The following is a 12,665-nucleotide window of genomic DNA, read 5'->3' as shown; positions in this document are numbered from 1 at the left end:
AATTGTAAAATTCCTTGAATGGTTTAATCGAAACGAAATGTAAAAAAGTTGACTATAGTCAGGTTTTTGGGTTTTTTGGGTGATGCAAACTGTTTTATTCTAATTACCATTAATAAAGGAGCTAGACGTATGTCTGCTTAAAAGTTGCCTTCGTCAGGATGAGTCATTTTTGCTAAAAACTTAACAAGACTGACTTTAATAATTTAGTAGGTTGTTTTTAAATAAATTATTTTCACTCTCACATTTTACGTTGCAACGTGCAAATTTCAAGTGGATCGACGATATTGTCTCCAAGGGTATTCTGTGTAAAATCCTCATCAACCGTCCACCAACATCAGTTACTTGTCAACAGATTACAAGCTAGGGGAGCATTTTACTGCAAAGTGAACATGAGTGACAATTCATATAAACATAAAAGTGACGCAGCAAAGCGCAAAGAAAAGGAAAAAAGAGACCAAATGTAGCGGTGGTGTATTCTCCCTATCGGCTGCGTTAAGTTTTTCCTACTGCTCCGAGCGGGGCACAAATCCAGGTAGCCGGCATGGGAGACGAGCGTGCTGACTACCGAGCTGAAAGCCCAGGCTTTTTCACTTGATAGCACAGGGTCGAAAGGTCCTGGTCATGTGCCCTGGCACTCATTTGTTCCGCCACTGGTTTGGGGTGTCCTGATACAACTTTTTCAATTTCCGATACCATACACGTATTGCAGCCTTGAGTATTGACCGATACTGACATTGATTCGATACAATATCAGCATTGATCATAGAGACTTGTATGACTTAGTCTGTGGAATCAAATTACTACTTCAACAGAAATTGATCATTAGCAACAGTTATTATTAAAACAACTGACACATTTGTTATTAATCAATGTGTAAATACATTTGAACCTTACAGAAAATAAGACAGTGGTACCAAAACTTCTGGGCATATTTCATTCCACGACTGAGCTTATACTGTAACTCAAAACGCTGAAACCAGCCCCGTCCCACTGAAATGAATTGAAATCAATTAAATCCATGCTTGGCCCTCCCAAAACAGCATAATTTTGGTCTGTAGCATGCCTTTTAAAAAGAAAAACAAACTTTTAGATAAGAGTTATTGTTCTAAACAATTACAATAGAATGTACTGCAAACAACTACATCAGTTTTATGAAATAATGTAATAATATTGTTCAGCATTTACCGTGGAGAGCAGACTTTAGATGTCTTCTACGGGCTGTTTTTGTTGTTGTTTAACAATAGGAACTATGAAATAGTTGTTTGTGTTGCACACGGGTGTCTTTGAGTGATGGATCGGAGAAGTCAGCGTTAACAGCAGAGATAATGCTCCACCGTCCAGTTTGTAGTGTCAGGACTAGACTGAAAACACGTCACACACAGCATCTGCAGCTTCTCAATATTTTTATGGATAGTTTTGTCAGTTCCAGTGGTTGGAAGTTGCGTCAATCTTTGGTTTTGGGCTGTGGACAAATACTACTTCAACTGGTGGCGAATGTGCTCGTAACTCAAATTGGCTGTTTTGTTTCATGTCTCCCTGAAGAAAACATAAGAGCAATCTGGGTCTAGCCACCAAAGTATTGTCACAACCTCGTCGTAACATTGTTGGCTGTAGAATCCAACACATCTGGAAGGATGGAAGTGGACATGTGGTATGGAAAGAGTTGTGATAGGAATTTTTTTTCTACATTTAAAACACTTCCTTCTGGTCTACATGCAATGTAATGGTGGTTATTTGGTATTTAATAATGTACTTGGTAATTCCATGTTCATGGCTGGTTAATCTTTGCTGTACAGTAATGCGGTTCCAGCTACACTTCTGTTAAAGTACACTAAGCACTTATTCTATTGTTGTTTTGCTACTTTACAGTAAAGCTAGGTTAGCAGTTAGCGTGGCTTCTTGTCTCCTGTGCTTTTTGGCTCAGGTTGGGGTGTAGCATGCTTAGCGTTTCCCCGTTCTGCAGGATTAAAAACATATAGGAGCAGCTTTGCACACAGTATGGACTTACCGTCGCCGTGCTCGCTCGCCACCTCACATCGCATTGATGACTCTTCGTTGCAGATGTGATCACAGGCTGTGCATACTGGATTCAGAATAGACTGTCTATATTAGGGTACTAATATGAGATAAGATGCAGTCTGATATAAGCTGATACTGTGTTTTATTTTTTACTGATATCAGACCAATGACTATCGAATTGGGACCCTTCTGCATATCATCATTTGTTGCTAATTCTAATCTTTCTGCTAAACCTAGATATTGTCCTGATTTGAGTGATTATTATTATTATTATTATTGTTTTTATTACTTTTTTAACCTACCAGGTTCCAGTGAATCCTTCCCTCTATCTGATCAAGTATGATGGCTTTGACTGCGTGTATGGTCTGGAGCTTCATAAAGATGAGAGAGTTCAGGGCCTGGAGGTGCTCCCTGACAGACTCGGTAAGTCTGAGGAGAGAGACCAATTTGTCTACTTCTTTACATCTCTGTTGATCACCTGATTCATTTATATTTAAGTAAACATGCAGTGGAGGCAGCAACCAGCAGTTGGCACTAAAAATTCAAACAACTAGAAAAAACTGTATATACATTATCTGTTCTAATGTAGTGGCGAGAGACAGTTTGCACTCCAAAATCATGTCGTAATATCAATAATACGTATAAAACAACACCTACATGTAAAAAAAGATAAGCAGTGAGATTCTTCATGATGGATACGTTGACTTAACAGGATGTCTGTATTGCTTATATTTAAACCATTTTTTTACAAATGTATTATTCAAACAGTTTTTCTTCTTGCAAAGTATACATTAAAAATGCCTAAGATTTCTTCCCATTCAAGCAGAAACAAATACGCTCTATGATCAATAACATTTAGTGCCCATTCTTTCTCAATACACTTGTAATTGTCGTCATTTGATTATGCAATTTGTAGCTTGAACATCTAAAATGTTGACACTTCTGTCTCGTTTAGATATTGTTTGGATGTACAGTGCTACATGAATTATCGCAGGGGTTACGTTCCTGAATTGTCTTTATAAGCCCCCCACACACCTTTCGCACACACTTATAAAGTGCTCATCTAAATGTAATCAACGGTACTTTAAAATGGGGCTGGATGATTATGGCAAAAGATAATGATCTCGATTATTTTGATTGATATTGAAATCATGATTGATAAACTAGATAATTTATTAATTTGAAAACATGAGTATTTTGGACCACCAAAACTGAACTTACAATAAACTTAAAGATGAATTGGAAATAATTTAGTAACAAGTAATTATATAATTGATTGATAATATATTCTCTCTATCAACTAATGGTTGCCATTCTGCCATTTTGCGGTCCATGCATGTAAGACCTGTGCATTACTGTGTTTTTACAGCTTGTAACAAACTCTATATGGAGGATGCTATTTTGTTGAGCTTCCAAGTCTTAATTTAAGCTTCAAGTCTTAATTTAAAGTCACTGTTTGCAACTTGCTCACAGTTAAATGTTTCAAACCAACAAGAACACCATTGTGAATTGTGAATTCTATTTATATAGCGCTTTTTCTCTAGTGACTCGAAGAGTGTAACATTGAGAAACTGGTTATCTACATATAACCTACATTTATACCTGTGTGGGTGGCCCTGGGAGCAAGGTTGGTGAAGTGTCTTGCCCAAGGAAGCTGGATTCCAACCAGTAACGCTCAAGTTTCTAGTCAGCCAATCTACCAGCTGAGCCTCGCTGTCCCATTGGCTGGCTCATGTTACCATTAGTATGTAGTTGAACAGAACACATTTGTTTTAAAGCTATCCATATTTTTTACAATTACTACGTTTATGTAATACAAACATTTTCCAGCCTGAATAGAAATTATTGGTGTTTACGGCTGTCATTCATCCTGTCTTGTCTGGCCCAAAACTTGAGCTGTTGAGATTGAAGGTAAAGAGACCTCAGCCAGCACAACAACAGTTGTCAGGATGCAATATTGTATTGCAGTATTGTGGTGCAAAAAGACAACTGTAAGGATGCAAAGGAGAGAGACCAAAGACAGTCGTTAGGATAGAATCACCGGCGATGCCATCCTAACAACTGTTGTTGTGCTGGCAATGGTCTTTCTCCTTTGCATCTCAACAGCTGTCGTTTTGCACCACGATAAAGCGAAACCGTTTTTGTCAGGGTACGCCCACTCATGTTGAGGATTAATACTTTGGATCCGGCACCAAGGGTTTAAACTAGATCTGTTTAATCTAAGTCTATGAGCATAAAGTGATGAAGCCTGTTCGGATGAGAGGCAAAACGTTTTTTTAAGACAAACTGAACAGTCCAGTTGCCATTGATTCAGTGCCCCGAGAGTATTAAATGATAACTATCTCCACCAGGAGGTTTGGTCATCCGTTTCTGTTGGTTTGTCTGTCTGTTTGCTAGCTAGCTAGTTAGTTAGCTAATTGGCAAAATAGCCTAAAAAGGTATGGGTCGATTTTCATGACACGTTCAGATGTCGTCCAAAGTGTGATAAGGAACAACTCTTTTGATTTTGTTTCCATCTGGATCATTTCTACCACATTGCATTCTGTTACGGGTGTGTGCAGTGTGTGCTAGCTGCCCCGCAGAGACAAAGATAGTGGATGACTGACAAGAGAGTTTACTCATTTCCTTTACTCAGCTATAAATAATTCAAAACGTTACAGGAATGTTTTAATCTAACTTTCAGGAAATGTCAGAAAAGTGTGATCTGAATCAACGTCTGGATTCAGGATTTTTAAAAAAGTATTCTTCTGGGAGAGGTCTGGGCTCTCCAAGTGATTTTGTAGTTAATCATTCAATGTGTATTTCAACAGACTATGTGTACCTGTAGCTGTAATTCCTTAATGGTAAATGTTGTAACTTATGTTGTAAAGTATGCTGTTTAACAGCTATTTTAAATTGCATGTTTATGTAATTATAGCGTAGCTGTTAATGCTCATTTATTTTAATGTGTGCTCATATGTGGACTGATAAGACTAAATTGCTAATGTAGAGATGCATTGTTTTGGGCCAAAATAATTACATTTCCCATGATCCTGCAGGGACGGAAGCAGGAAGTTGATGTGAGAAAAAGAGGGCCAATATTGTTCGTGAACAAGGAAGCCATTGTATGCTTAGACGCCGGGTGTATTTAATGATATATTGTGCTTTGAATATAAAGAACCAGTCAAACGACATCCTGGCTCCTCCTTGAAGTGCGATTAAATGTAGAAATTACTACATTTATAGGTGCCGAAACCCAAGATATAATGAGCGCACGGGAGAACAAAAACGCAGCCGGAGCTGCAACAATGCCGGAGATGGATTGCCGTAAGGACGCGGAGAGGATTAAAGCTTCTTCGTACTGAACCGTGAAATGGAACTTCTAACTTCACTGGAAGACTTGGAATTTGAGGTCGAAACATCAGAGGGATATAAGGAGCGGATAATTTTGTCCAAAAGCCAAGTACAGCGCATGATGAGGAAAAGGAAGGACTCAGCCCCAGCCAGACGTTATTCACCAAGTGGATTTGAACAAGTTGCCGAAGTTCAATATTAATAAATATGATGGAGATGTCAGCTCATGGTAGGCGTTCTGGAGTCAGTATGAGGCTGCCACCAGAATGATGCACTGTGCAAAAGAGAGAAGTTTGCCTTTTTGAAACCTTACCTCACTGGACAAGCTGCAAAGGCAGTGGCAGGACTAATATTGAGAAATGAAAATTTTGATGCTGCAATTGGGCTCCTGCAGAACAGTTTTGAAAGAAAAGATGTTGTGATCAGCGCTCACATATCGAAGTTGCTAAACCTAAAACCCCTGTCGAAAGGTCTTCTGGTGCGCATGCTTTAAACAGCTATACTATGAATGTAAGATTCAAATCAGGAGTCATTTCATTACATTTCAGAGATGTATGGAAGCCTGTTATGCCCAATCCTGTTGAAGATGATTCCAAATAACATAGCTCTAGAGTAAAGCCGCAGAAGAACAGATGACGATGAATTGAAGGTGTCTGAAATAGTCACATTCCTGCAGAAAGAGGTTCATAGCAGAGAAAGAGTGTTACAGATGACACACAAAGTGAAGAACACGCCATATAAGCAGCAAATTAATGATTTTAGAATGAGAAGAACCCATTTGCAATCTGCTGCTGCACTGCATACAGAGAGCCAGAAGCAAAACAAATCTTTCGTCTGCAACCGTGAAGAGCACAAATCTGAATATTGTCGAGACCATGACACTGCTGATAGAAAAGAAAAATTGAAGAAGCTGGGAAGATGCTATGTGGGCTTAGGGCAGAAATACATTGCAAATATATGTAAAATTAAGAACATGTCCTGTGAGAAATGCGGAAGGAGACACCACGTTTCTGTGTGCACGGGTGAAAGAGTGGAGATGCAGTCCATGTCTGAACCAGAAGAGACAGTTGTTTCCTCAGTTCTTCCCCATTTAATAAATAATGACCAAGCAACACACAATGCTGTGTTGCTACAAACTGCAAAGGTGTGGGTCAAATGTCCATTTGGAAACAAATTAGCCTGTTGCATTCTGGATAGAGCCAATCAAAGGAGTTTCATTTACAAAAAGCTGGTGACAAGCTTAAAGTTACCAGTAATGAGACAAGAAACTCTCTCTCCACACGTTTGGCTCTTTTGCGCCCAAAAGATTACAACGCAGCACAGTGAAGGTCATCCTACAAAATGTGTGGGATCCTGGTCAGAAAATTGTAATAGAAGCTGTGGAAACTCTCCAGATATGCTCAGCAATGATGAAAGTACCCATTGAGCAGATTCAACAGGAGCTTAAGACAAGGGGATACAGCTAGCAGACTTTCCAGGAAAGGATGATGACTCAGAGCTATTTATGCTAATAGGTGCTGACTATTATTGGCAGATAGTGACAGCAAGTGTTGAGAAATTAACAGAAACTTTAGTCGCTTTGGAGAGCAGATTTGGATGGTCTGTGCAGGGACCAGTGTCTGTCAAGCGTCACCGAATCAACCTGCATGTTCATCTCACTCTAAGAGGACAAGCTAATTTCCAAACAACTCAGTGCAGCACAAGAGCAAAACAAAGCGAAGTGTTCTCCAGTCTTCAGCACACATATATGACCTTCTAGGCTTCTTGGCTCCCTTTACCTTTATAATTAAATGCATGTTTCAGGAAATGTGGGTAATACAGATCTGACGCAAAAATGTCAACAATGGTGTTCAGAACTAACCCAGTTGCACCAACTTGTCATACCAAGGTGGTATCAAATAGACATGCAGCAGAAGGTGTAAAGAGTTATCAGCATGGATAAAGAGAGTCACAATTAATGCACAAGCCAGCAAAAAGACCTGAGGCGAACTAACTGCAGAATAAATATTTAAAGCAGAAAAATATTGAGTCAAAGCCTTACAACACCAGAGTTTTAACCAGGAGATCCAACTACTAAAAGAGGGCAAAGGTGTGAACAATGATAGTATAATCAAAGAACTCAAAGCGTTCCTTGATGAACACGAGCTGCTCAGTGTTGGAGGAAGATTACAACAGTCCAACTTCACAATCCAAAGCAGCACCCTTGGATTCTAACAAACAGATGCACATATGCAGAAATACTGATCCAGGAATGCCCTCAGGGGTAAGCGACACCTGTTCAAGTGAGAGAAAAATACTGGATCATCCGTGATAGGCAGCTGTTCAAGAGTGTCGTGGCTCAATGCACCATCTGCAAAAGATTCAAGGCCCGAACTTGACAGCTAATGACTGCACCCCTGCCCAAAGACGGAATAACCGAAGTTATGTTTATAATAATAGCAGTGTTTTTAAAAAGGGGAGTAAACCTTAAAATTCTTCAAATCAATCAATCAATCAATCAATCAATGTTTATTTATATAGCCCTAAATCACAAGTGTCTCAAAGGGCTGTACAAGCCACAACGACATCCTCGGTACAGAGCCCACTTACGGGCAAGGAAAACTCACCCCAGTGGGACGTCAATGTGAATGACTAGGGGAGACCGAAAGCAATGGATGTCGAGTGGGTCTGACATAATATTGTGAAAGTCCAACACATCAGCGAAAGTCCAGTCCATGGTGGGGCCAGCAGGAACCATCCCGAGCGGAGACGGGTCAGCAGCGTAGAGATGTCCCCATCCGATGAACAGGCTAGCGGTCCACCCCGGGTTGGGAGCAGAGTAGAAAAGAAAAGAAACAGCAGATCAACTGGTCTAAAAAGGGAGTCTATTTAAAGGCTAGAGTATACAAATGAGTTTTAAGATGAGACTTAAATGCTTCTACTGAGGTAGCATCTCTAACTTTTACCGGGAGGGCATTCCATAGTATTGGAGCCCGAATAGAAAACGCTCTATAGCCCGCAGACTTTTTTTGGGCTCTAGGAATCACTAATAAGCCGGAGTTCTTTGAACGCAGATTTCTTGCCGGGACATATGGTACAATACAATCGGCAAGATAGGCAGGAGCTTGACCATGTAGTATTTTATACGTAAGTAGTAAAACCTTAAAGTCGCATCTTAGGTGCACAGGAAGCCAGTGCAAGTGGGCCAGTATAGGCGTAATATGATCAAACTTTCTTGTTTTTGTCAAAAGTCAAGCAGCCGCATTTTGTACCATCTGTAATATTTTAATGCTAGACATAGGGAGGCCCGAAAATAAAACGTTACAGTAATCGAGACGAGATGTAACGAACGCATGGATAATGATCTCAGCATCGCTTGTGGACAAAATGGAACGAATTTTAGCGATATTACGGAGATGAAAGAAGGCCGTTTTAGTAACACTCTTAATATGTGACTCAAACGAGAGAGTTGGGTCGAAGATAATACCCAGATTCTTTACCGAGTCGCCTTGTTTAATTGTTTGGTTGTCAAATGTTAAGGTGGTATTATTAAATAGATGTCGGTGTTGAGCAGGACCGATAATCAGCATTTCCGTTTTCTTAGCGTTGAGTTGCAAAAAGTTAGTGGACATCCATTGTTTAATTTCATTAAGACACGCCTCCAGCTGACTACAATCCGGCGTGTTGGTCAGCTTTAGGGGCATGTAGAGTTGGGTGTCATCAGCATAACAGTGAAAGCTAACACTGTATTTGCGTATGATGTCACCTAGCGGCAGCATGTAAATACTAAAGAGTGCAGGGCCAAGAACCGAACCCTGGGGAACTCCGCACGTTACCTTAACATAGTCCGAGGTCACATTGTTATGGGAGACACACTGCATCCTGTCAGTAAGATAAGAGTTAAACCAAGACAAGGCTAAGTCTGTCATCCCAATACACGTTTTAATACGCTCTAATAAAATATTGTGATCAACAGTATCGAAAGCGGCGCTAAGATCAAGAAGCAGCAACATAGATGACGCATCAGAATCCATCGTTAGCAATAGATAAATTGTATTTTAATGAACGCAAATGTATTGGGAACTTCAAATTCTATTTCAAAGCAAGAACATTTGAAAAAGTAATTGAATTTGATGATAATTTACAGAAAGTCAAATATAAGGTTCGAAAAAATAGCAGTGTTGACATCTTTCTTCACAAACTCAAAAAAGTACTGTATAAACTAAGAGATGCTTGAAGATTAAACTTTCCTGAGAATCAGAATTTAGTTGCATAACCACGGTATCTGATAACTGCTTCACATCTGTGGTACATGGAGTCGACCAACTTCTGCCCCAGGACAAATGTACTACGTTCCACAATTTGTCTGCATTTCTTGGTTTTGCCTCATGAACAGCATTTTTTATGTCAGTTTACACATTTTCAATGGTAATAAGGTCCAGGGATTGTGCTGGCCACAATATTACTTGAATTATGTTTGTCTGGAACCATGATTTTGCTCCCTGGTTGTTGTGTTTAGGTTTCATTGTCTTGTTGAAACACCCATTTCAAGTGCATTTTCTCTTAAGCATACGGCAACATAACTTCTTCCAGTATTCTGATGTACTCAAACTGATCCTTGAGCCCTGGAATGCGATAATTAGGACCAACACCATAGTCCGAGAAACATCCCCATATCATGATCCTTGGACCACCGTGCTTCACCGTCTTCACTGTGTACTGTGGCTTAAATGCAGTCTTTGTAGGGCATCTGACAAACTGTCTGTGGCCCTTGGATCCAAAAAGAACAATTTTACTCTCATCAGTCCACAAAATATTACGGCATTTCTTTTTAGGCCAGTCAATGTGTTCTTTGGCAAATTGTAACCGCTTCAGCACATGGGACTTTGTGGGGGGGACTTTTAATGCTTGTAGTTTGGCCTCACCTAGATGTTGTGTGATTGTTACAGTACTCACAGGCAATCTTAGATCTTCTTTGATCCTCCTGGAGCGGATCATTGGCTGAGCCTTTGCCATTTTTGTTATTCTCCGATCCATTCGAATAGTAATTTTTCTTTTTCTTCCTTGCCTTTCCGGTTTTGCCTGCCACTTTAAAGCGTTTGATATAATTTTTGCTGAACAGCCTATCATTTTCTGCACTTCTTTAAAGATTTTCCCCTCTTTTATTAATTTCTTAATCAAAAACAGCTCTTCGTCTGAACAGTGTCTTGAACAACCAATTTTACTTTGTTTTTCAAGGACAATTGCACAGCCATCTTATGTCAGTTGTTTTGATCCTTAAGTAAGGACCACCTGTTTAACAGTTTTTTTCTTAACATAATCAATGACCTCACGCCCCTTTCGGCAAATGACTCAGTTTCCCAGAATCAGCAGCATGCATGTCAAGCCTGTAAGGTCTTTTGTTTTTTTTATACCTTTACTAAACCTTCTAGAAACGTACTTGCCGTGTATAAGTTACAATTCTTACAAAAACAGTGATTTATCTTGCTAGTGATGTGGGACTGCTATTATTTTGAACACAACTGTATATATATACAAGTAATACAAGTATATATCAATCGTTACACCCCTAGTAAAGGCTTTATTTTTGTGAAACCATTTCAAGCTTAAAGTCTACACTTTAGTCATAATATTTCAAGTCCTTCGCGGTGTTTTATACCGTAATGGAAAAATCTATAAAAACGGTCATTGTCCGAATACTTGTTGACCTTACTTAGCCAGGTTTACAAACATTGATACATGTATTTTCAGTATATAACATTTAGATTACATTTACAGTAGGAGTCGGTCAAATGTTTGGGTGTACTTTGCAATGAATAAGATGTGTCCAACCAAATATTTGACTTCTTAACTACATGGACGTGAACGTTACCATTCAAAGACAAGGAGAACCATCTCAAATTTAAATCAATTACTTTTGACTGAAATGACTTATTTTTTGTTTTGCATAACCTGCTATCAAGTTGCTCATGTTGTTCTGCAGCTAAATCCCGCCTGACAGACATCAATCTAGCGGACGCCATGATAGGCAAAGCGGTAGAACACATGTTTGAGACGGAGGAGGGACCAAAGGAGGAATGGAGGGGGATGGTGCTGGCCCGGGCTCCCATCATGACCACCTGGTTTTATATAACCTATGAGAAAGATCCCGTCCTCTACATGTACCAGCTGCTGGACGACTTTAAAGAAGGCGACCTTCGCATCATGCCTGATTCCAGTGAGTAAAAATCCTCTTTCTGAAGCCACATTGATGCTGCAATAATAAATGAAAACATGTTAGCACTGCAATAATCATGTGCAATACAACATGGAATACTCTGTCTGGGTCATAATCTAGGTCAAATCAGGTAAATAACTAGAACATCACTCGGAGAGTGCAGACCTCTGCCAGGCCCTATATCCCAATAGGAAAGAATCCTTTAAAAAAACAACCTGAATCCAGACCATGATCCGGATTGCCCACAAAATGTAATCAGTTTTCTTTATTGTCATGACTTTTTGAAGGCATCAAAACTATGAATGAACACATGTGGAGTTATGTACTTAACAAAAATAGGTGAAATAACTGAAAATATGTTTTATATTCTAATTTGTTCAAAATTGCCACCCGTTGCTCTAATTACTGCTTTGCACACTCTTGGCATTCTCTCGATGAGCTTCAAGAGTTAAGTCACCTGAAAGGGTTTTCACGTCACAGGTGTCATAGTTTTCATGCCTTCAGTGACAATCTACAATGTAAATAGTCATGAAAATAAAGAAAACGCATTGAAATGAGAAGGTGTGTCCAAACTTTTGGCCTGTACTGTAGAACTACTATGCCTGTCACTGAGACCCTTCTACCTCCCAAGAAAGTTTTAGAAACATTTTAATGTGCTGTGATTTAACTTCTTGGAATTGCAAATGCAGGCAAAGTCTACTATATAATAAATACTAATAATGAAACTCAGAAGTAAAAAAAAATCAAAAATCAAGATAAGTTATTTTCAGCTCATTGTTAAACGTCAAATACAAAAATTATATTATGATTAAAGAAATTCTTTTTTTTTTTTTTACCACATGAACAAACACAAAAGTACCGTATGGCACCGGTATCAATTCCCAGGTACCGGGCATCAGTACTGTATTGGTTGAAATGTGAATCAATCAATCAATCAATCAATGTTTATTTATATAGCCCTAAATCACAAGTGTCTCAAAGGGCTGTACAAGCCACAACGACATCCTCGGTACAGAGCCCACATACTATGCTACTCATCCCTAACTAAACAAAACAACTACCTAACTTAAAAGAGCCATGTTATGCAAAACCAACTTTTCTTACCTATTGGTATCCG

The 12,665-nt window shown here is 39.3% G+C and overlaps 1 protein-coding gene across 2 annotated transcripts in view; it reads left to right on the top strand.

Moving 5' to 3' along the window:
- LOC133638681 (spindlin-Z-like) overlaps positions 1–12,665 on the top strand; it is a 57,470-nt gene that overhangs the window by 30,817 nt on the left and 13,988 nt on the right. For both annotated transcript variants that reach the window (XR_009823665.1, XM_062031526.1), the window contains exons 5-6: positions 2,325–2,442; positions 11,315–11,548. Coding sequence is in view for 1 of the 2 variants with exons in the window: in XM_062031526.1 (XP_061887510.1) it covers positions 2,325–2,442; positions 11,315–11,548 (352 nt within the window). In the remaining variant the exon portion in view is untranslated. The remainder of the gene's footprint in view (positions 1–2,324; positions 2,443–11,314; positions 11,549–12,665) is intronic.

This window comes from Entelurus aequoreus, linkage group LG21 (assembly GCF_033978785.1).
Source record: "Entelurus aequoreus isolate RoL-2023_Sb linkage group LG21, RoL_Eaeq_v1.1, whole genome shotgun sequence".
In the NCBI taxonomy this organism is placed as follows: Eukaryota; Metazoa; Chordata; class Actinopteri; order Syngnathiformes; family Syngnathidae; genus Entelurus; species Entelurus aequoreus.
This window is presented reverse-complemented; position numbering and strand designations above follow the sequence as displayed.